Here is a 25,005-nt window from a genome sequence, read left to right on the forward strand (position 1 = left end):
GCATTAGATGGGAGGTTATAAATATGTGAATGAAAGAATGCATAAATAGCCTTGTCATTTTGCAGTATGAAAGAAAATACACTCTTGTTGAATATTTTAATGCAAGCACTTTACACACTTTAAATCAACATCTGCTCAACATTCCATGTTGCCACTTTTGCTTTTCATGGCAGGTAACAATCATTTCATTTAAAGATCCCTTGGTTTTCAGCATTCATGGTGACTCTGGCAAGCAGCCTTAAAATCTGATGCAATGTTTTTTAGTCACTTGTGAGAATCTTCAGCACAGTTGCGATATATGCATCGTCAGGGGGTGGTTTCCTTTGGCTTCCAGGCTGCAGGAACCTCTTTATGGTGGGAAGATTGCTCACCTTTGCTTTGAAAGCCTAGGGCAAAAAACAAAAAACAAAACAAAACGAAGAAGTGTTTATATATATATAGCATCAGAATAGCTCGTAGTGTATAGACTAACATCCTTCTAAAGGATATTTGACAATACAACCTGAAGTAAGGAATTATGCCAATATACGTTAACCAACCACCAGAAAGAGAGACTCGTCCTGCACATAAAAAGCTAATATCTGATCCACACAGTCTGATTGCTGCTTCCCCCTGAATGGATCCCACTCTGTGGCGCTAACATCTAAATGTGCCAAACAGGTTCACTCCTATTATATGGAAAACAGATGCTGGAATCAGCTGCATAGGTGGAAGCCTCTGGGCATTGCTGGAGCTATGTGGGGATTTCCCTAGGGTACATCTTCTTGAGTACCTGTTTTTCCTCAATCCCCAACTTCCCGTTTATTGTAAGGATGGGGGAGAAATTTGGTTTGATTTGCATTTTACGAAGAAAGTGCATGATTCACATTTCGTGAAACAGGAAACTGAAACACAGCTATCCTTCAACGTTTGCACTTCCCTGCATTTTGCTCTCCAGTTAACCTTTTCCACAAAAATGTATATTAGGAGAAAGGGCACAAAAATATCCTATAAGTGAAAATGACTTCCCCCAAATGATTCATATTAGGGGAAATTACTTGCAAAGGTTAGGCTAAATTGGATAGAATAATTGGTTCCCCTGTCTGAAATCATAGAGAAATGGCCATTCAGTGTAGAGAATACTGAGCTGTGTGTACCTGACTTCCTATAAGGCAGCTTTTTGGAATCAATTGCCCAGAAAGGGAATCATTATAGTCCCTTAACTATAGCTTAACCTTAACTGAACTCTATGCACCTCAATCCAGAGGTCTGAACAAACACATTCTGAAACATAACGAGAGCAGAATTCTGCACAATGAACTCTACCAACAGTTTACCTGCAGTTGAGGGAAGGATTCAAGAACCTCCGCTTTCTTCTCCTCTACCATTAAGATTGCCTCAAGCAGCTGTACGTCTGCCCAGCTGAGGCAATTGCCAACGAGAAACTCTTTTCCAGCCTGTTTCAGGGCCTAGAAAACAACAATAAAGAATGTGCTTGGTTTGTACTCTCTTACCTTAAAATGAACTTTTAACTCTTCTGAGAAATGTTGGGACAGTGTGAGACATTTTGGGGACTTAAATTTAAATGTCATATAAGCCACATAAGATGATAACCACTCTGATCACTTTTAATAAACTAACACTGAGAGGGCCCAGCACACATTGTGTGTGTGTGACATTGTGCGTGCAGTGCATGTTGTTCATGACATCACAACGTCTGGAGGAGGCCGAATGCTCCGGAGGAGCTGGCCGCTGAAGCTACGGTGCATCCTGGGGCCCCTTTCCAAAAAATATTGAGGGGGCTCAAAACTCATCAGCCCCCTAGAGTTGGTGCACCTGGCCCCCAGGAATCTTTGGGAGAAGGCATGACTGTTTAAAGTTGCACAATGCTGCCTTAATTGCATAGCACAGATGAAGCCTCACTCTATATTCAAAGAAGTCTCAGGACATAGTAAAACCTGTCTGATATTTTCAAAGAGCTACGAAAAATATGACCTGTGCCATTAGTCCAAGTCATCATTCCCCAATGAAGAACCTTCCAGATATTGTTTGGCTACAGCTCCCAACATCTTTGACCATTGGTGATGATGGCAGAGGCTGATGGGAATTGTAGTCCAAAGTTTCTGGAGGACACCAAGATAGCGCAGGATGATCCCAAGTAGCTCATCTTTGGGTTCCCCATCCCTGATGTAGCTACTAATAGGAATCTTTGGTGCCATACCTTTTCGTAGACTGGAAAGTACCTGGTAGTGGCCTTCTCAAGGATGGAAGCAAGCTGCTTCTCCTTTTGCTCAGGTGGAGAAAAGGGATACATCAGAATCATCCCCATCAGGTCCATGGTTCCTTCCACATACATGTCAATGCTGTGAGGACAAGGCAGGCATAGGTAGAGAAAATTCATCTGTTTAATTGAACTTATTGGGAAAATAGGAACATAAAAATGGGAGGTGGGTCTAGCTCATGTGGCCTGTCGATCTATCCTCATGTATTATTTCAGTGCTTAGGGGTTATCTGAACCACCTTAGAAAGAGAGAACTGGAAGCTTCTAAGCAGAATTACCGTATTTTTCGCTCTATAAGATGCACTTTCCCCCTCCTAAAAAAGTAAGGGGAAATGTGTGTGCGTCTTATGGAGCGAATGCAGGCTGCACAGCTACCGCTGCACTCAGGAGGCTTTGTGTTCCTTTCGCTGAAGCCAGGAGAGCAAGAGGGATCACTGCTTTCGCTGTGCAGCGATCCCTCTTGCTGTTCTGACTTTGCTTCGCTGGAGAGGCACTGTGCAGCTTTCCCTCTCTGCTTCTGTTTCTCCTCCCACTTTGTTGGAGAGGCACTGTGCAGAGAGGGAGAGAATATATTTTTTCTTGTTCTCTTCCTCTAAAACTAGGTGCGTCTTATGGTCGGGCGCGTCTTAAAGAGCGAAAAACACGGTAGCTGAGCCTGGGAGTGCTACTTTAGGAGGAGGAGAACTGCACAAATAGCTGCCTAGGGACTTGTTACCGGCTGATGAAAAGACTCTTTGCTTCCAGTGTGTCCCACCTGTAGATATGTAAATAATGCCATTATTTACAAAGGCACCATCAGTCTCCAGGGTTCTCCCTCTGTCATCGAAAAGGAAGCCAAATTCTACTCGTTGACATGCCAAAGTGAAACCACATAATTGTAGGTTGTTTGGGTTGTTGTTGTTGAAGAAGAAGAAGAAGAAGAAGAAGAAGAAGAAGAAGAAGAAGTGCCCTTTTGCCCATTGATTTCAGTGGATCTATCCTGAGTGTGATCAACATTGGACAAAGACATGCACACACACATATAGGTTGGGCATTAGAACAAGTTAGACACCAAACCAGAAGCCCAAATCTTCAAGAATATCTTTTCCCTGGCCTCTCACAGCTTTTTTCTCTTTCCTAGGCAATGCAAATTTGTGAGCATGTGCAAATACTGTTAATACCACTAGAGTCTTTTAATGCAGCTATTAAGTACAGTATGGTGAATCATGATAAGTACTGTGCTCTTTCTTTCAGGTCCTTCCCATGGAGGTTATATTTCCCCGCGATGTAGTTGAGGATGGCCTTGGTCTGGACCAGCTTCAGCCCATCCATCTCGACCAGAGGGACTTGATCAAACAGCAAGTATCCATCTTTAGGAAAGCAAAGGAAAAAGCCAAAACAAAGTCATTGATCAGTCCAAAATGGTTATTCCGTGAGATTAAAGAAATGTGGCAAGATTCTGCCACAGTAAAGCACTTTCAGAGCTAGCATTTGGCCTCACTTTCTGCAAGAATGCAAACAGCCAAGTGAAATTTTGATCAAGTAGCCAAACTACTATCATTTTGCAACACGTCTCATACTCTGAATGCGTGGGCACCTTCGAAATAGACTGGAGGGTCTTCTGGTGTCAGAGAAGAAAAGCTAGCTTCTCCCTGCTATTATGACCAATGAGTCCAACATTTGAGACATTGAATAAGCTCTCCTATCTTTCCCAGGTGCCATCAAGCTCACAACTTGAGATAGAAAACCACAACAAATTCTTTACATGGTTTGCAAGGATGGGAAAAAACAGCTCGGCATAGACACAAAGTGCTGTGCAAGGACCACGGCATTAGTTCTGCAGAGAAACCGACCCCCTTTGGCTCCTCCTTTCCCTGATGTGTTTCTCCCTCCCCCTAGCTGGCTTCTATAAGTAACGCGATGGTGTTTGTTTTTGCTTATTTTCCTCTTCTCTGCCCAACACCTTTTCCTTTTGAGTCATGTCTTTTAGGCTGTTAGCCTGAGAGCAGGAACTGTCTTGTTTCTGGGAAGCTTTTTGGCTAAAAAGTAGGGTAACAATGCTTAAAATAATTAAAAGGCTTAGGTAAAAAAAGATAAAGGTAAATGACCCCTGAATGATCAGGGTCAGTCAAAGGCAACTATGGGGTTGCAGCGTTCATCTTGCTTTCAGGCCAAGGGAGCCGGCGTTTGTCCACAGACAGCTTTCCAGGTCACGTGGCCAGCAGGACTAAACTGCTTCTGGTGCAACGGAACACCGTGACAGGAACCAGAGTGCACAGAAATGCTGTTTACCTTCCCGTCACAGAGGTACCTATTTATCTACTCACACTGGTGTGCTTTCAAACTGCTAGGTTGGCAGGAGCTTGGACAGAGCAACGGGAGCTCACCCCGTTGCGGGGATTCAAATTGCTGACCTTCTGATTGGCAAGCCCAAGAAAACATTGCTGAGTAGTAAACTTTATATCCCAGGCCCTGTTTTAAATATGATTCAAACCTCCATCCTCCCATGGGTTCTGAGAATCAACCACACCTTTAAATCTGGAAAGATTTCTACATGCTCAGGTGATTTTAATGTCAGATCCTGGGGCCATTTTATAATCTACCACCCCCAAAGAATACACCAAGCAAAATAAAAGGAAATAAATAAACTAATTGTTCCAAGGACAGTCTGTCTTATAACCCAGGTACTCAAACCCATCTTTAATTGCCTTTAAGGAAAAAATTGTATATTGTAGCCTAGATGATATAACGTGCAATAAAATTCGAAAGATCTTTTGCACTGAGGAATGTTACACATTTTGGGGAAAACATGAATTATGTTTTCCCCCATCCAGATCTCCAATAATGCATGTTGTATTTGCCATCTACATGACACACTAATGACACACATTTGGGCATCTGTTGTTTTATTGTGTGGGGCAGAAGGCAGAATAGAAATATTTTAAAATATATTCCTATCAATATAGATTTTACATTTACATTTTATATGTGGGAAATGCAGAGGGAGAAGGGGCAACAGCATGATTTGTGCTTTATGTGCGAAAACACCCTTGGCTGGAGCAAAAGAGATTTTACTTATTTTGCTGCTTATTGCATGCAGGCCTTCCACTTTTGTCTCTGGTAAACATTTTGTGGTTTCAGAAATATCCATGGGTAGAAAAAAGGCTGCTCACTCGTCTGGGCTTACGCCCCACTGAATTTAGTGGGGTTCCCCTCTGAATAGCCATATATAGGTTTGCACCATGAGTTTACCTTTGATTAACTTCAAATACTGTTCTCTTGTTTTCAAAAACGTTTCTTCAAACTGGAAAAAAAAGACAGGAAAACAGATCAAGTTATTTCCATTCCTGTGTCATGCCAGTTCTTTTTATTGCATAAAGTTACTACGTGGCTCTTTTGTAGATACAGAAATAGCTAAGAGTGTGAGCTGTGAATTGGGAAATCTCCCGTTCAAAGCTCTGAGCACACAATTGTGCAAATTTCTGGTGCGAAACAGAAGCAACCAACCTCCACTCCAGCTGCTGCTAAGAGCCACCTGATGGATTCCATTCTTCCTCTGCCTTCAAAGTACGTCAGTTTTGGTTTCCCAGACATATTTCTAAGCTGGTGGTTTCCTGATGAGTGCCATTTAATGGGGAGAAGAAAACGTTTAATTAAATATAAACCAGCAATTGTGTACACAACCATGCAGGTAGAATTTTGCAGAACAGCTCAATTAGGTGGAGCAAAATGAAGAGAATATGTATTATGAATTTTATTAAATGTTACAAAAAATGAATAGAATATGCGTTATGAAAGGCTGAGCATTATTGTGGTTACAACAGGAAAAGGATCTAGAAGGATTGTCTGATTTCCAAAGACTGCAGTCCCAAGCACACTTAAGGAGCAAACAAACTTCACCGAACACAGTTGAACTCACACCTGAGTTAAAACATGCTTAGGCTCGTGCTGATTTCCAGGCATACGGAATGGTACAATTCCTGGATGTCAGCCTGGAGGCAAAAGTCAGCGTCTACACAATTTCTAGTTTTCTCATCCCCTTCAGCTCATAAACACGCTGTGCGTGCCTCCCATTATTCCCACCCAGCCTCCCCCCTCCACTCATTCAAGGCACATGAGTGAGCTCTTGTTCTTTAGCAGGGTGGATTGGATTACAATAGGCATGCACAGGCCTCAAGTTTCTCAGTGGTGTGGCTTACTGAGTGCATAAAAAGGTAAAGGGACCCCTGACCATTAGGTCCAGTCGTGGCCAACTCTGGGGTTGCGGCGCTCATCTCGCTTTATTGGCCGAGGGAGCTGATGTACAGCTTCCAGGTCATGTGGCCAGCATGACTAAGCCACTTCTAGTGAACCAGAGCAGCACACGGAAATGCCGTTTACCTTCCTGCCGGAGCGGTACCTATTTATCTACTTGCACTTTGACGTGCTTTTGAACTGCTAGGTTGGCAGGAGCAGGGACCGAGCCACGGGAGCTCACCCCGTTGCAGGAATTCGAACCGCCAACCTTCTGATCGGCAAGTCCTAGGCTCTGTGGTTGAACCCACAGTGCCACCCGCGTCCCTTACTGAGTGCATAGCTACCCACAAAACTCACCACAATATAATAGATATGTTAGGATGGAACTTGGGCTCCATTCAAGCAGCTCTTTGCCCATTGTCCCAACATTTCCTTACCTGATAATGTCCATGTTTTATGTGATCTTCCATAGGATGTAAAAGCCACTTCTTAAAAACTAGCATAATCTAGCTGATGATCAGTGCTCATTTCCATGTTAATTACTTCCAGGGGAAAAACAACCCAGAATTTCACATGATCAAATTTGGGGCAGCATTCTAGCATACAGTTTCCCTCCACCATTTAAAATTTAGCACACATGGCAATATATCAATCAAAAAGCCACAGTTACACAACGCAACAGGTAATGCAGTGAAAAGGGAACCTTAGAATCTAGGATAGCAGCGCTGGCATTATAGTCAGGAAAACAAATGCAGTAATCCCGCAATCTGAATGTGCCCCTGCTTGAGTCTCCATCCTCCTAAATCCAGATCATTGAAGAATGGTTCAACAAGCCATTGTTTATTGGCTAAATAATGAGCAAAGTGCATGTGCAATGCGTATTCACTCCTCTCTTCACATGTCCAGCTTCAGTGCCTATATCCTGGCTAGTTAAACCACATTTCCCATGAGGTCTGAACTGGGGAACTGTGCTTTAATTTCTTTTTGCAAAACACAATATGAAACCAGGATAGTTTCTCAGCTCAAGATCATTATGTCTGACTGAGCCAGGTCATCCTGCTTTTCTTGGCAATACCTGACACCAAGGGGGGGGGGCAGGCAGGTAGAGAAGCAATGTTGTAGTTACTATGAAGTAACTCAACCCAAGCCGAGTTATGGGTATTAGTGCTCAAAGGTTTAAAGCAAACACTCAACTTTCAATTGTCGTCAAAAAATGGATGGATTGACGGTGCTATAAGATCATTGTTCTGTAAACAATGCACAGCTCAAAAGCTCTTTATTAGCTTTGGCAGCGTATATTTTAAGACTGGAATGAAATCCACAGCACATCAGAGATGTTGGATGTAATTGCAAGAGGGGGGAAAGCAAAGAGCTTTCTGGAAACGTAGGACTTGTTAAGATCCAGATCCAGTATGCTGGCTGCAAAAATTTCATATGTAAATATGTAAAGTATTCGTTTCATTCTAATTAATAAGGTGATCTAATTATTTCACCTGAAATAAATACCCCCCTTTAGCTGTTTTCACATGCTGATGCCTTCATGGCAAATCATGAGATTCAGAGGTTTCCAGTTGGACCAGGATGGGTGGTGGGTGGACAATTAAATTTTCCAGCTGGAGACAACTGAAAGGGGGAAAGGGTATTGCCTTGAGGGTTATTATCAGGGGTCATTCGCCTACAGCAGGAAAGTGCTGGCCCACATTTTAAAAATTCCAAAATCCATCTTAGTACAATACCTTTATTAGGCCAACCAAAATGCCACAAAATAGTGTGCAAAAGTTCTTGTTCTCCGGAACCCTTTATCAGCCTAGTTGGCCAACTAAGCAGGGCGAAGGGAAGAAAGAAAAATTGCCCAATAGTTTGGCTCTGCATGCCTGCATCTGTTAAGGAGCCTTCAGATGGAAGGTGGGAGAAGGTAACAGATATTCAAGTGATGCTCTGTCAGGAGCCGTGCAGGTTCCAGGTTTGCACAAGACCTATCAGGAGGGAGAAACACACAGGGCTCATCCATGCTTCTGCTTCTCCTGTGCCTAGAAAAGATGGGTCGGAGTGGTTTTCTCCTCCTTTCCCAGGGAAAACCCTCTCTTTGGCTCTAAACTGGGGAAAATGGGAGTCTACAGAAAACCAAAAGTGCCATTTGCTTAGATTGAGCTCTAAAGAGCAGTTTTCCCTATGGAAGGAGATGGGAGCAGCAGGAGGGACAAATCCACTCCACTTCCCAGTGGGGAGGAGTTGCGGTGGACCGCATGGCCACTCACTCCCCACCGGGGACAGGGGACTTTGTTCCCCATTGTCTGGGGGATCCCGGCCACATCAGAGCCCGGCCAGCCAACCTGCTGTCCGGGGGGGGGGCGTGGTCGGGGCTGTTTAAATGGAGGGGCGAGCCAGAGGACTTCCTCTTTGGCTCACTTCCTCAATCACCTGCCCTCCCTCCCTATTTTGCAGCTTAGGCAATGGCCTTGCTATGGACTTTGGTTGGTTGCCTTGGTTGTCTGAGGGGCCTGGTAGGAATTTTTCCACTTGGCAAATTGGCACTGGCCACTTGGTTTTCACCTACCTCGTAGCAATCATCACAACTTTGTTAGGGTTGCAGGTAGGCATTGTTTGACCTTGTGTGGGGGAGGGGAGGTGTGGCCATCACCTGCCCCTCCATGCTTAAGGGTATTCCGTTAAAGGAATCCAGGGGTGTTGATCTAGTCTGAAGCCCGGCTGGGGGGTAGGGCCTTGACACGACCCCAACGGAAATACCAGGGGGAGCTTGAGTGGGTTCGCATCGACAGGGCTCCCCCTACCGGTGGCTTACCCTTACTGGACTTCCTGCACAATGGGCAGGAGTCAGGTATGGTCAGGTCCAATCAGTGCCTAAGCCAATACTGCTCACATTCTGTAATTTCAATAAAGTTGTGGCCCAAAATTTGCCCAATACATAAACCTAATATCCGTGTCCTTGTGTGAGTTATTTCCAACGAGGGGGTGGCTGTGGGGTCTTGACACGCAAGGGGAAATGCGGATAAGTTGAACTCCCATCTCTGGAAATGCAAAACCCAAGCATCTCCCTCCAGGTCTGACTCTCTCCCATGCCCAATGGAGGTTCCCTGGTAGGTGAGAAAGAGGAATAAAGAGAAACGGGGAAGACTTTAGACCAGGGGTGTCAAACTCAAATTCATCAGGGGCCACATCAGCAGTTTGGCGCCGCTAGAGGGCAGACGTTCTCTGGCTTGTAGGCTGCCGCGCATGCGCTGAAGAGGCGGCTTTCTAGTGTTAAAAAAAAAAAAGCGAGAATAAAAGATGAAGGCTGGCGGCCGCCGGTGGCTACATGGGCCACATGACGAGGTCTGGCGGGCCGGATTCGGCCCGCGGACCTTGTGTTTGACACCCGTGTTTTAGACTAACAAAGGTGGGGTTTGAGTAATTCTTCCAAAGAAATGAGAAGATGGGGCGTTTTGCATTGGTGTGGTTCAGTGGTGGCCGTTTCTCAATATAGAAACAGGAAAGTGATGCCATCACCACTTCGTTTCGTGCATACAGATTCTGCAGTCTACACTATTCAAGTTATTTGGTGTGTACAAGTTGTTTTGGTGTGAGGCAGATACCAGCAGCAAAGCACCTTGTTCATATTTTCATGCAAAAACAACCCTGCTAAAGAGGCACTCTTCTGGGTACACTGTCTATCAGGAATCATCTGTACTGTCGGATAGGCTATCATTTTAACTGCACATGTTCCACTCTTATATTATCTGCACTCAAGTTCATGCAAAGTTTGTCTGAGACCCAAGGCAGGAGTCTTGTTAGAATGTACAGTAATGAACACAAAGAGAAAAGCAGCTGGTCCCTGGTGCTTCCCCCCCCCCCCAGCCATAGCCCCTCAATACCTGGGGCAAGTGTACCCTGCTGCTCTGTCCAGGCCTCTCTGCACCGAAGAGTATGCAGAAGAAAAGCAACATATTCTGGTTTGGGGGTTTTGTGTTTTGTTTTTTGCAATTTATATGGCCGTCAAATCAACAGGTGCTGTTGTATGCCTAAGCCAATCCTTAGCTTGAGGGATGTTTTGCAACAGATTAAAAGAAAAAATATGCATAATAAATAATATTTAAATGCAGCGCACACACACACACACACATTTTTTGTTAAAAAATGTTGTCTTGGAAGTAAGTGTCACTGGTATTTACTTCCAGGAAAGTGTGCTTAGGGAATCCCATTACAGAAATAAGCGCCATTGAATAAGTGCCATTACAGAAATAAGTGCCAGGGCAGTATGCTCAGAGATTACAGGCTTTGTTTTGCCCCTTCAGATGATGGCCGTTCATTCCGTCACCCGAAATGTATTTGCTCTATTAAAATAAGAGGCCCAACAATCTTCCCCTTCCCTCCAGCAACATAGTATGCAGCAAATCCATGTGAAATCCCCATTTCTCACAGCAAGAGGGAACGCTCTTCAACCTGTTGCTGTGCTTCAAAGCAAAACATAGAATCATAGAACTGTTGAGTTGGAAGGGACCACGAGGGTCATCTAGTCCAACCCTCTGCAGTGCAGGAATCTTTTGCCGAACATGGGGGTTGAACCCATCATGACTCTGAGATTGCTTTCATCTAACTGAACGTCAGCCACTCTTTATTATAGTAACCTTTAACCAACCCCACACTTTCACTTTTTGCCCTGGCTAATCCTCCCCATGCTTTATTCCCACTTTCCTTGCTTTCATCAATTAAAATACAATTATTTATCCCCTCCTTCCTCATGCCAAAGGCAAAGTAAAATATTCTTGCATTGCTGCACGCAGCTTTCTGGGGTGAATATTTAACCCAATATCCACACAGCAGCTAATTTAAAGCCTCTTAGACCCCACTTAGCCTGTGAGCAAGTTCAACTGAACTCAATGGGGCTTACCTTTGAGTAGAACTGTATAGGACTGCACCTGTTAAGGCTGAAAAAGTTGCTTATTTCCAACTTCCAGTACTAACCTTTTCCAAAGCCGAACTTAGCTGATGTCTTTCTCCACACGCAGATAAATTGTGCCTTCAAAATCCTGCAGTCCAGGAAACTCCACCTACTTTGGGGGAGTCTCTTCCTCTTGTCTTACCACTCAGTTAAAAAACAAAACAAAAAACAGAAACTTGGGCTTGGTTAACATTACTAAAGTTTTGTGGGCATGCACGAATAAACGATGTTCTATCTGAAACTGCTGTATTTACTGTTTTTTAAAGGTAGATCAAAATGTACAGTTTCACGCATTCAAAGCAGGTGAGAAAGGGTCCATTATGCTTTGTATTTGAGAGAATCCTGTGTACAGAGCTGCACATTTTTCATGGATTTACAATGCATGATATCTGCATTCATCACATGATGATCAAAGGCTTCACACTTACCTGGGAGAAAAGCTGTAAAATGCATTGGGGCGTGCTTCATTCTGAGCAAACAGTCCTTGGGATTGGAGTCCACATGACCTCACTGAGCAAAACGGGTCTTAATGGGTCCATTAAGGTATGAATCTGCTATGATTCCAAAGGTACTGCACCACCACAACCACCAAACAGAATTAAACCTGCAGCAAAGTATGTATTTCCACCTCTGGTGAGTCAGGACCTAATGCAACTCCCTACCACACCATAGCTGCTCCCTACCATAGCTGCTCTATGCATCTCAGACTGACAGGGCCGGTGGCTTCCTGTCAGGTGTAAAAATGGTGCCATACACTTCCTGTCACGTCATGCATGAGGCAACCTTAATTTTCCATTTGCTTGAATTCCTGATGAGAGAATAGGAGGACCAGCTCCAGGTCTGAGGTGGACCAATGTAGGACATGGGTGGCGCTGTGGTCCGAGCCTCTGAGCCTCTTGGGCTTGCCAATCCGAAGGTTGGCAGTTTGAATCCCTGCGACGGGGTGAGCTCCTGATGCTCTGTCCCAGCTCTTGCCAACCTAGCAGTTCAAAAGCATGCAAGTGCAAGTACAGTGGTACCTTGTTTTGCGACCGGGATCTGTTCCGGAGCCCCGGTCGCTAGCAGAAAAGGACGCAGGGTAAAGTGCTCGTCTGCGCATGTGCGCAGAGCAGTTTGTGCTTCTGAGCATGCACGAGTGACAAACCCAGAAGTAACCCATTCCAGTACTTCTGGGTTTGCTGTGGATGTTCGCTGGAATGGACGCTAGACGAGGCAGATGTTCACAGAGGTATTACTGTAGATAAATAAGTACTACTGTGGCGGGAAGGTAAACGGCGTTTCTGTGCGCTCTGGCTTCAGTCACGGTGTTCCGTTGTGCCAGAAGTGGTTTAGTCATGCTGGCCACATGAGCCGGAAAGCTGTCCGTGGAAAAACGCTGGCTCATAGCTGTCAACTTACAGATTTGAAAATAAGGGACCAGCAGTCTTGAAAATAAGGGACCAGCAGCCAAAATAAGGGACCTGCAGCCTCACCTGTTCCAGGCACTCCAGTCTTCCTGTCCTCCTGCAGTCTGGTCAAACTCATGCTGGTAGCTTCGAGAACACTGTCCAACCAACTTTGTAACCAGAGGTTCAACTGAATAGAATCTGAATCACATGCACCACAACTCAACTTAAGATGGCTCCCCGGCCTGGCTTTGCACTGCAAAGTTTGCAGCAGCACATGCAACAAAATGGCGTCCAGCATTCAAAAACTCCCTCAGCTTGCATGAACTAGCCACACACAAGGCATGCAAGCTCCACCCCCAGTCGTTCTTAGACTTCTTATTGGGTGAGCAACACAGCCAAGCAACACAGTTGGAGCCTCCCTCCTCCCTGGCCGGCAGGGAGGGAGGGAGAGGAGCTGCTTCCTTTGAAATTTAAGGGACATCATTTAAGGGACATTTAAGGGACATCCATCAATAAGGGATAGCAGCGGGACATGGTGCTGGAATAAGGGACTGTCCCTTCAAATAAGGGACACTTGACAGCTAAGCGCTGGCTCCCTCAGCCTGAAAGCGAGATGAGTGCCACAACCCCATAGTTGCCTTTGACTGGACTTAACCATCCAGGGGTCCTTTACCTTTACCTATCATCAGGTCCTGGAGACATTTCCAACAGCTGACAACTCTGGTTAATACAGTCATCTGAACAGCCATTTTTAGTCTGCATTTTCAAGAGGATCATCTTTACCTATGTGTGTGCATACAGTGGTACCTCAGGTTACAGACACTTCAGGTTACAGACTCGGCTAACCCAGAAATAGTACCTCGGGTTAAGAACTTTGCTTCAGGGTGAGAATGCGCGGTGGTGGTGCAGCGGCAGCAGGAGGCCCCATTAGCTAAAGTGGTACCTCAGGTTAAGAACAGTTTCAGGTTAAGAATGAACTTCCAGAACGAATTAAGTTCTTAACCCAAGGTACCACTGTACATAGTCTTTCTGGCAAGCCATGCTTGCTATCTCTCCTGATTCCTGCGGTACCTCACTTTCTGCCCTCTGGCTACTCCCACTGGAAAAGTAGATAGAGCTGAAGGAGGAAGTTGGGAGAGAAGTACCCTTTCCCACTTCCTCTTTCAGCTCTATGTTCTTCTCAGGGTTTGGGTTGGCACGTGAGCAGCTGAACAGAAACTGGAGTGACCAAGAGAGTGGAAGGGAAAAGGAAGTGGATGACGGGGAGCAGAAAGTGGGGTGCTACAGAAATAAGGAGAAAGACTGCCAGTCATTCTATTCCCCCCCCAAGGTGCCAATCTAAAATTTGAAAAGCACATATAGCTGAAAGAGGAAATGCCAAAGAACACCACTCTTCCAATATCCCCCTTCAGCTCTGTGTACTTGTTCAAGAGGAGGAAAGATAACTATCTCATGACAAAGAGGACCTGAGTATCATAGGCTTCATGAGCACCAGGGGAAATATTCAAGGGTGCCATTTCATACATCATGTCTGTGACCCCAGCCTAAGTATTTAAACTGGATAAAAACACAGCATTTCTTATTATAACATCATTTTTATTGTTTTATTGTCAAATGCTATCTATCTTAATATATTGCCCCAATCTAGGTTTGTAATCGCCCACCCCTACACCCAAATGCGGCCCGCTAAAGAGTTTTAGATTAGCATTTATCTCAAAACTTTATTTGTTAGCCAGAAGCCAACTGGATTATTATTTAAAAGCAGCCCACTAGCTTTAAGAAGCATTTGCAAAGCATTGTTAAAGACAGCTGCTTCCCAGATAGGAGTTAACACAGTGCAACATATGCCCAGTTTTCATTTCCTGTTGAAAACCCTGTTTGCTGTTGTTACAAATTTTTCATCGGGGGGAGGCTTCCTTGGGCTTCCAGGCTGAAGGAACTTCTTAATCGTAGGGACATCACACATTCTTGCTTTAAAAGCCTAAAATTGCAAATGTTGCAAATCATTCAGAGCAAGTAAGTTAGGTCTGCAATCTTAAAATTACAGTGCTGAACAAATTTGAAACCAGTGTAAGTGTCAGGCCCAAATCCTGAGAAGTGTGAGTTTGCTGACTGCAGCCCCCATCAACGACTGTCAGTTCCTGAAGTCTCTTGGGGAAAACCACAATAGTAAAACCAATAATTCATACTTTCCAAAACAAAATGCTAACCGAAACACAGCTACCCCTTGGAAATAGGCCCTTCTCTGAATTTTGCAATGCAGTTCTGCAATGAAAAAATGTATACAAAAATGTGTATATTAGGGGGAAATGTGCATAAAATGGATAGCTCATATGGAAAGCAAGAGATAAAGGTTTAGGATACTTTGCTGCAGGGACTTGGGCCTTCAACGTAATCTAAGATAGAAACTAGGGTTGCCATATGTCCGGAATTTTTCGGACATATCCAGGTTATTGCTGTCTCTAGCCGTGTCCAGGCAGAAATCAGCAAAAAAAAGTCTGGAAAATCTGGACATATGGCAGCTCATGCAGGCAGTGCAATTTTTGGCTATTTTCCTTAAAAATAGCCCCCAAACAGCATTTATTTACTTTTATTATTTTTTTGCGATTTTGCCATAAAAATCTCAACCATTTTTGTCTGGATTTTCACTGTTTGAAATATGGCAATCCTATGGAAACTCTAGCTTTCATTAGAATGGTGTTGTGTTGTATAACATACTTCCTTGTTCTCAGGAGTATCAGCATCTGACTAGCTATACGTGAGTTTGGAAAATGTCGAGGACACAATCAGTCGAATGCCTGTTCACTTCAACTGAAGGTTTATATTACTGAGTACACGGTCATTGTTAATTCAGCTACTTCTTTTACCTGCAACAAAGGAAACGGTGAGAGAATGGTGGACTCCTTCTCTTCTGCCATTAATAGGGTCTCAATCAGTTGGACATCAGCCCAGGTCCACTGGTTGCCAAGAAGGAAAGGTTGCCCGTTCTCTTTTAAAACCTACGGAAGAAAAGTTCATTGAATGCATGTACATGGCTGTACGAAGCGAGGAGGTAGCTACAAGGCAAGAGGGCCTTTTCAGGGTGGCACTCATATCTAGAATGTCCTTCACACAGAGGGTCATCTAGTGGCCATGCATTGGTCATTAAGGCACCAGGCAAAGACCATTTTGTTCTTCAAGGCCTTTTAGGGTTTATGCATTTACACCCCACTTTTTACCAAAGCTTAAGGTAATGCACATGGTTCTGCCAAACCCTAACTAGCACCAAAATCTATGGCCTTTCATTTTCAACAAAATGTGACGTAGCAGAACATGGTGCCAGCATGTTACATACAGTACCTTCTCATAAACTGGGAAGTATCTTTTTGTGGCTTGTTCAATGATTAAACTAAGATTCTTCTCTTTTTCTCCAGGAGGTGATTTGTGGTGAACCCTGATCATTCCCATCAGATCGGTTGTTCCTTCCACGTACATATCAATTCTGGGGGGAAAGAGAGGCAATGTCATCCTAAATAAACTACAGGCTGCCCTGATCATTAGGCGTTGCTGAGGCTTAGCTTCCCATGTGTCTGGTTTCGGCTCCAGCACTTGATGGGATGCAAAAGCAAATGGTGGAGGAGAAGGGAGCAGGTGGAGCTGAGCATCTGTGCAACGCATACTTGGATGCATGCTGATCCCGCTAGTCCCAAGGCCACCATCTGAATGGTCAGGGATCAACACAGGGATCTACACACTCAGTGTGGGGTTTACAGGTTAGCAGGTGTACTGAGGTGGCATTCCTATGTACCTGGACCAAGCCTCATAGGCCATAGAAGAATTTACTTCCAAGGAAACATGCATAGGCTTGAATTCGGGGGGGGGGGTATATCTGCTCCTACCACATAAACACACCTCCTATTTAGGAACACCTTTACAGTATTGTCAATAAGTACTGGGTGCAACTTGCTTATAAAACTGCACTGTAAACCAAATCCTTCCCTATCTCTGTTTGTTCTGCCTTTCCTCCCACGCCTTCTATGCCTTGCTTCAAGTGGTGTTTGTAATATTAACAATCACGCAGGGGTAAAATAAAACAAAGAACTTGATTAAAGCAAGCTTGCATTCAACGCCTAACTCTCTCTGACCCTCCAGCAGTTTTTGCTAAGACACTTCCTGGTAGCTGTTTCCTGAATCTGTGGTAAGTTTCTCTCCCTGACTGCTGTCCTCTTGCTTCGTTCCACATATAAATATTTATATAAATATAATCTATATAAATTAAATTTTCTGTTTTACATTTTAAAGTACTCATTTTTACATCCTTAAGATATCAATGACTTCCCGTCTTCTCCTTCCATAGCTCATTTTGCATATCATAAAGGTCAAGGTCCAGTCATAGCCGACTCTGGGGTTGTGGCGCTCATCTCGCTTTATTGGCCGAGGGAGCCGGTGTACAGCTTCCAGGTCATGTGGCCAGCATGACTAAGTCGCTTCTGGCGAACCAGAGCAGCACACGGAAACGCCGTTTACCTTCCCGCCGGAGCAGTACCCAATTATCTACTTGCACTGGCGCACTTTCGAACTGCTAGGTTGGCAGGAGCAGGGACTGAGCAACGGGAGCTCACCCCATTGCAGGGATTCGAACTGCCGACATTTTGATCGGCAAGCCCTAGGCTCTGTGGTTTAACCCACAGTGCCACCTGCGTCCCTCATAATCGTATTAGGGTGCTCCTAATAAGCACCCCTGAGGAATGCATGTGTATAAAACACATAAAACATGAAAGTTCAAAAATACTAAGAAAGATGCTAAAACACACCCTGGACAGCTCAGTTGGGTAGAGCGTGGTGCTGATAATGCCAAGGTTGCAGGTTCGATCCCCGTATGGGACAGCTGCATATTAAAGTTGTAGTAGATGATCCTCAGGGTCCTATATGATTCTTCCAAAGTCTTAATCCCTTTGCACAACATTAGCCACTGCGGGAGTCAGAGAGGTACCACAGGCTATCGGGTTAACCCTTCATCTGCCAATCACTCTGCAGAAAGTATTGATAAAAGGCTACTTTCAGTCAGGCCCTTTTCTCAACAAAAGGGCCAATTTGTCAATGAAACCATACTCTATTCGAATAAAACATGAACCAAACAAATACACTGAGCAAGGCTGAGACCATGTTTAGCCTCTAGTCGACCTCAGAGACCCCTCCATCCACATAGCAGGAAATTCTTCCTGAGCCTCCCGCCTGTGAAACTGGTTTAACAAGAAACTATCTAAGCAGACCTGTCAAAAAGGCAGATCTGTGTATGAGTGAAACTGGTCCTTGTCAATGGATTCTGGAGTCGAGGTATTCACCATTTCAAAAGGGTGTCTCAGACAGGCCAGGGAGGGCTGTTTTCAGGTATTGTCTTCCAATCAAGATGCCTGACTTGTAAATATGTCAGAGAAACATGAACTCTGAGCAGGATCTGATTTACATAGAATTGTAGAGTGTAGAACTCATTTTTATGGCATCCGTATTACAATTTGGGGTGGTCTTTCTGTTACAATTTCTGAAGCTTTAAAAGGGTCTGCACATTCTGCTCTGGGCTCCTGACCTCCTTACGTGTGTGTATTTGTGTGTGTGTGTGTGTGTGTGTGTGTGTGTGTGTGTGTGGTTGCAACAGATATGCAATGAATAACAGCCAGCCTTGCTTCCTGTTACTAGGTTCCATCTCAGTTTTGTTTTCTCTGACCAACACTGGACCTTGACAGAGGTGGGGCTGTAAAATCCAACTCCAAATTTTCTTACATGATTGCTATAAATATGGAAGAAGTGTATATGCAAAACATATGCATATGCTTCTTCACAGCTGTTCCAAGACCTTTTTGCTACCTGAAGCTGAGCTCAGAGGGTATCCCCCCTTCTAAGTTACTGCTGTTGCACTATTCAGTCACCAATTCCTGCCTTCATTTCTCCTCAAGCAGGTGGCGCTGTGGGTTAAACCACAGAGCCTAGGGCTTGCCGATCAGAAGGTCGGCGGTTCAAATCCCTGCAATGGGGTGAGCTCCCGTTGCTCGGTCCCTGCTCCTGCCAAATTAGCAGTTCGAAAGCACATCAAAGTGCAAGTAGATAAATAGGTACCGCTCCGGCGGTAAGGTAAACGGCGTTTCCGTGCGCTGCTCTGGTTCACTAGAAGCGGCTTAGTCATGCTGGCCACATGACCCAGAAGCTATACGCCAGCTCCCTCGGCCAATAAAGCGAGATGAGCGCCGCAACCCCAGAGTCGGCCACGACTGGACCTAATGGTCAGGGGTCCCTTTACCCTTTATTGTTTTGTTATATTAAAAAGGCAGGTGCTTAGGCCAGAAAAAAACCTTGCATATTAGTGTAATATGGCTTCTAAAAAGCATACTGTGCCCTCTCCTTCAGGTTTTTCCCATAGAGGTTGTGTTTTGCAGCAATGTAGTAGAGGATGGCTCGAGTCTGCACTAGCTTCATTCCATCGATTTCAACCATGGGGACTTGTTGAAAGAGCAGAAATCCATCTGTTGAAAGAGAATCATCATGTCAGCCCTGACAAGTCCCTGTACTGCTTCCTACAATGGTGAACTTCCTACAATGGGAAAGGAAGCATCTAAAGAAAAAAAGGGGGGATTTCATTGGTTGAACCTCTGCCCACGTTCCCTAGCGAGAGCAGAGAAGCTTGTAGCACCATTTCCAATGGTGAAGCAGAATCAACGTAGCTGAGTTCTTGTTCACACACACCCTGCCCAAACACACTTGCATTAGAATTTCTTGGCACACACACACACACACACACACACACACACACACACAGCTGTGGATCTGGATGAAGTTATTAAATCTGTAGCCTTACCTTTTAATAACTTTTCATACTGCTCTCTTGTTTCCAAAAACTCTTCTTCAAACTGAAAAAGCGAGAGGACTAACATTTCATTTATTTCGTTAAATAATCAACCAAGAGTGCTGTAGCACGTTAACCAATAAATTTATTACAGCGTATGCTTTTATGGGTCATAGCCTACTGCATCAGTGACCATCTAAGTGGACAGTTTATATAACCTGAGAATAGAAAGAATGAAATTTAAACAGAGGTCCAAAGGCTAAGCAACATACAAACCAGCCATGGCTGTGTTACGAGACTATACAGAGCATTAATGGATTATTATGGATCAGGGATATTGAGTGAATAAACATAATTGGTTGATATAGGACTTTAATTCATGTAGAAGCTAGATTAATCTTTTCCTAGTCCCCGGCATGGCAGCTGTTGTTCTGTTAAGTGGTTCTGTTACGGTAATTTCAAACAAGAACACACACTTGTCTATCATGTTGAGAGCTCATTTCCATGTTATTGTATTCCAGGAAGAAAGAAAAAGTGTTTGTAGCCTGCTTAACCTGGAAAAGGTAAAGGTAAAGAGGGAAGCGGGTGGCGCTGTGGGTTAAACCACAGAGCCTAGGACTTGCCGATCGGAAGGTCGCGGTTCGAATCCCCGTGACGGGGTGAGCTCCCATTGCTCAGTCCCTGCTCCTGCCAACCTAGCAGTTATCTACAAGCACATCAAAGTGCAAGTAGATAAATTGGTACTGCTCTGGCAGGAAGGTAAACAGCATTTCCGTGCGCTGCTCTGGTTCACCAGAAGCGGCTTTGTAATGCTGGCCACATGACCTGGAAGCTGTACGCCGGCTGCCTCAGCCAATAAAGCAAGAGGAGCGCCGCAACCCCAGAGTCGGCCATGCCTGGACCTAATGGTCAGGAGTACCTTTACCTTTAGTAATCTGGAAAATGTGGGAGTAAGGTGAGGGAGTCAGAGGCAGCATCCCAGCATACAGTTCTTTCCTGATTTCCAAGTGGCCCTATAACCAGAGAATTTCAACATTACAGACAGGAGTGTGGCTTGTGGGATATGTGATATCCTTCTGCAAAAAAAGGAAGCCTTGTGGCTTCCTTGGTTATGCTTTCCTTGGTTTTTAAAACAAAAAATATTGCATCGAAAGGAAATGTGTCCATGATGTTGGGTGACAGCCAAGGAACTTACTCCTATCGTTGTGAAATAATGGGTTATGTACCTGTGGCTGCCCTGCCAAACCATCTAGATCAGAAACCCAGTCTCCTGTCTGCTGACATGGTCCTAAGGATGCTCTAATTGTGGCAATGGTTCCCATGGTCATCCTGGCATGACTTCAAACAAGCAACTCATTTGCAGATTTCCTTCTGGAAGAAAACAAAGGCACAGACCTCGACACCTGCAGCAGCTAACAGCCAGCGAATGGATTCCATTCTCCCTCTTCCATTGAAATAATAAAGCTTAGGTTTCCCAGCCATGGTATTCAGGTGCTGGGTATTCTGGAAGGAAAGAGCGGAAAGATGGAAGTGTTTATGGGGAGGCTGAAAGCCATGCAAACAGTATAGGTTTGGGGAAGAAAATTAATAAATGGTAGGATTTTTATTAGTTGGGATATGAAGGGAATATACCAGCTGCAGAGGAATTCCTAGGCGGGCCAATGCAAAAATGACCTGGCCAAGCGAGGGCCATTAAGAAACAACAGAGGACCATTGAAAACCACTGGCAAGGCAAGAGAACTGTCTTTCCCCCCTGCCCTGAGGTGTGAACAGGAGGGATTGGGAAGGTGGACCAGGTAACTGGGTGTAAGGTGACAGGAAAAGGGTGTTTTAGCAAGGTGTACTGGGGAGAAGAACAAAGACAGAGATCCATCTTGAGCAGGCTGACTGAAGACAATTGCGGCGGGGTGGGGGGGAGAGATGCCTTGGACTCCAGTGCTGGCTTTGTAGTCTAAACCACTAAGCCTCTTGGGCTTGCTGATCAGAAGGTCAGCGGTTCAAATCCCCACGACGGGGTGAGCTCCCGTTGCTCTGTCCCAGCTCCTGCCAGCCTAGCAGTTTGAAAGCACAACAGTGTGAGTAGATAAATAGGTACTGCTGTGGCGGGAAGGTAAACGGTGTTTCTGTGCGCTCTGGTTTCCGTCACAGTGTTCTGTTGCACCAGAAGCGGTTTAGTCATGCTGGACACATGACCTGGAAAGCTGTCTGCGGACAAACGCTGGCTCCCTCGGTCTGAAAGTGAGATGAGCGCAGCAACCCCATAGTCACCATTTGACTGGACTTAACCGTCCAGGGGTCCTTTACCTTTAACTTTACCATTTCTTAAAGCTACAATAGCCTCCGTCGTGTCTTGAATTCTCCAAAGGAGCACAGACCTGGCTTGAGGTCCAAGACCCCTAGAATCCTGTGCACAGCTTAGCAGGGATTGGGGTGGCTTATAACAATATTTTGCAGGAGGTACATTTTACAATATTCATCTCAAGTCTGGGAACTAAATGCAGATCTTTGTTTTCTTTGATAGGTTTTATTTATTATTCATGTGTGTATTGAAACACACTTGCCTTTTCACGCACAGGGCAGCTTATTATGAGTGATACGAAATTACACAGAACCAACAATAAAACTGAAAAGCTCCACGACATAACAAAAGCTTTCAGCATCCAGCTGGTTGCCAACTCTCCAATGAGAGCATGACGACAGTAAAACCACAAATCCTAGAAAAGCATCACTCTGTGGCCAAATACCTTATGAAACAAGCTTTTTTAACATTGCTTTTGAAAGATCAGGAGACACAAATGTATACAGATTAACCTTCCTTAGAAGCTTGTTCTACCGGTTGATTCAGTTGTGATCTCTCCAATGGGACATGTTTTTTTTTATCACCTCGGGTGCCAAATTAATATGCAGCTGTAAATTCAACAATTGTGGAAGCTACAAAGCCTTAAAATTGGCTTAAAATTAAGGTTCTGTTACAGGAAGCCAAAAGAGCAGTATTGTATGTCTTAACCCCACCCAAACTCTGAGTTAGCTGGCAAGCAGACAACTTCTGCCTTTGCCATGCTTTCTGCCAGTGTTCTTGTGCCTCTGACAGTTGCCTGACAAGGAAAAAGGCAACAGGTGGAAGGTGAACCTTCTCTAAACATGGAGGAAATGACCACAAATGCTTCATTTGCTGAATGCTTGCTCTTGAGGCAAGTGGCATGCAAACTCATACAGACAGGCATTTCCTTTTTGCCTGTTAAACCGTTCTTCAGAACACATAGATTAAATGCAACCACGCCAAGATTTTTTATGATTGCTGTCCCTGCTTTCTTTGTATAGCCTTAACTTCGTTATTAAAGACATGGATGTGCATCAGGAACTAACCTTGGAGCCTTTGGTGTGAGCGTCAGGTGGGTCTTCCTGTTGTGGCACAAAAAGCTTTGCCTAAAAGCAATTAAATCCTGGAACTCCTCCCTCAGAGGTGACTTTCCCACTCAAACAATAAAGATAACGTTCCAGCCTCTGTTTGAGTGAACCTAAAGCTACGTTCGCAAGCTCAACAAGGATTTGCAGTTCCTTCCTGCACTAGTACTGGCTACTTTGTCACATCTCGGTTCTAAAGTGTCTGTTTTCTACCCCGGATTAATGATATTCTCTCTAACGTGCGCACAGGGGGTCAAAGATGGTTTTTAATGTCATGTGTGAAAACACTCAGAACTTTCAGATCTGCGTGAATTTAAATATAAGTTAGTGTGTGATAAATTCCAGAGAGTTAGCCATGTGAATCCTTTTTGGCAAATCCAGTTGAACAACTCTTCAAAAAATCAACAACCTTGTTAATAAATAGTGTGGCATAAGCTGTTGTGGGCCAGCTTGTCTGTCAAAGTTGGATGTGGCCCATGATAGCTTGTGCCAGGATATTATCGTCAATTTGTTCATCGACATCTTTGGCCAGAGAAGGAGGTCCTGACAGGCCCCACTGTTGACACCTAGACCATGGGTAGGCAAACTAAGGCCTGGGGGCCGGATTCGGCCCAATCGCCTTCTAAATCCGGCCCGCGGACAGTCCAGGAATCAACGCATTTTTACATGAGTAGAATGTGTCCTTTTATTTAAAATGCATCTCTGGATTATTTGTGGGGCCTGCCTGTTGTTTTTACATGAGTAGAATGTGTGTTTTTATTTAAAATGCATCTCTGGGTTATTTGTGGGGTACAGGAATTCGTTCATTCCTCCCCCATATAGTCTGGCCCCCCACAAGATCTGAGGGACAGTGGACCAGCCCCCTACTGAAAAGGTTTGCCGACCCCTGACCTAGACTCTGTCTCCCTTGCTTCCCCTTCCTAGCCCACCATTCTGAGGAGTGCCAGCTTTTAATTGCCTATAATGCCCCATAATTTTGTTTTGCTTTTGCACTGTTATGCTGTGAACCGCCCTGAGATCTTTGGATGAAGGATGGTATACAAATTTACGGTAATAAATCATCATCATCCAGAATCACTTTTTGGGAGTCGTGTGCAACAAAATCGTTCTGTTGATGCTTTTAACTGGCAAGATTAGAAAACAAAGCAGTAGCCAGCAGGTGGCACCGGCAGCAAGCAATTGAATTTGATTCATTTCCTCTACCTGGCAGGTAGCTTTCGCCTAGGAAAACTTATCAGAAATGTAGCTTCCAAAAAACAGCCTTATTAGCAAAAGAGGGTGTCTTCAGAAAACCCACACTTATTTAGTAATTTGTGCATTGCGAACTGACCAGGAATTTGAGTTAGCAGACTATACTATCAGCTGTAGCCATAGCCTTTGAAACATAGCATTTTGGTAGTCTCCTATCGCCCACCAACTGTAACCTTAGCCAGTAACGTAATAGCCCTAATATTAGTCATTATCCAACTGAGGTTCAGATTCAGTCTAAAAATAGCCACTGATATGTTATCTGAAAGAAGGTTCTGAAAAAGCTACCCCAGACTGCCTTTTGTGGCCTGCGGCTTTTTTCAGCTACGTCAGGCTGGGGCTAGCGAATCATATGGTTGCCGGTTCGATCCCCATATGAGACAGCTGCATATTCCTGCATTGCAGGGGGTTGGACTAGATGATCCTCAGGGTCCCTTCCAACTCTACAATTCTATGTTTCTATAAATATATTAAGTGAGAAAGCAGCAACAGCAACCACAATCCTATGTGTGGGTAGACACATATAAAATTGCAGTATCAATAAAGGATCCAGAATAGGGCCCCATTTGGGTTTGATGAGGCCCTAAGCTACTGAAAGTAATGGGTACAGCTGTCCTTTGTGAACAACAAATTGTCGCTGCTTTTGTGTTGAACATATGCTATATGATAATTTATGGATCTAATAGGCATCAAGCCATTTGCACATAACAAAATATGTATTTTTTCAAAGTAA

General features: G+C 44.5%; 1 protein-coding gene across 1 annotated transcript; it reads right to left on the reverse strand.

The window, feature by feature from the left end:
* Positions 1-247: 247 nt before the first annotated feature.
* Positions 248-23,108, reverse strand: LOC308473012 (uncharacterized protein). The gene is made up of 14 exons (XM_080998263.1): positions 22,986-23,108; positions 21,015-21,122; positions 19,632-19,683; positions 19,167-19,299; positions 16,142-16,283; positions 15,670-15,801; positions 14,659-14,783; positions 9,408-9,610; positions 5,747-5,853; positions 5,492-5,543; positions 3,477-3,609; positions 2,201-2,342; positions 1,317-1,448; positions 248-386 (listed from the first exon to the last, which is right to left on the reverse strand). The coding sequence occupies exons 2-14, from the start codon at positions 21,099-21,101 to the stop codon at positions 261-263; spliced, it is 1,566 nt and encodes a 521-aa protein (XP_080854389.1). The 5' UTR covers positions 21,102-21,122; positions 22,986-23,108; the 3' UTR covers positions 248-260.
* Between the last annotated feature and the right edge of the window lie 1,897 nt (positions 23,109-25,005).

Source organism: Podarcis pityusensis, assembly GCF_964106645.2.
Source record: "Podarcis pityusensis genome assembly, chromosome: 3".
NCBI classification, from domain to species: domain Eukaryota; kingdom Metazoa; phylum Chordata; class Lepidosauria; order Squamata; family Lacertidae; genus Podarcis; species Podarcis pityusensis.

What these genes read in the sequence shown, in the direction of transcription:
- LOC308473012 (XM_080998263.1), bottom strand. Translation starts at nt 21,101, where the DNA reads ATGGCTGGGAAACCTAAGCTTTATTATTTCAATGGAAGAGGGAGAATG. An exon ending in TAGCTGCTGCAGGTGTCGAG is followed by an intron (nt 19,684 to 21,014) that starts GTCTGTGCCTTT and finishes TCGCTTTTTCAG; the next exon opens with TTTGAAGAAGAGTTTTTGGA. An exon ending in AACCTGAAGGAGAGGGCACA is followed by an intron (nt 16,284 to 19,166) that starts GTATGCTTTTTA and finishes CTTTCCCCCCAG; the next exon opens with AATTGATATGTACGTGGAAG.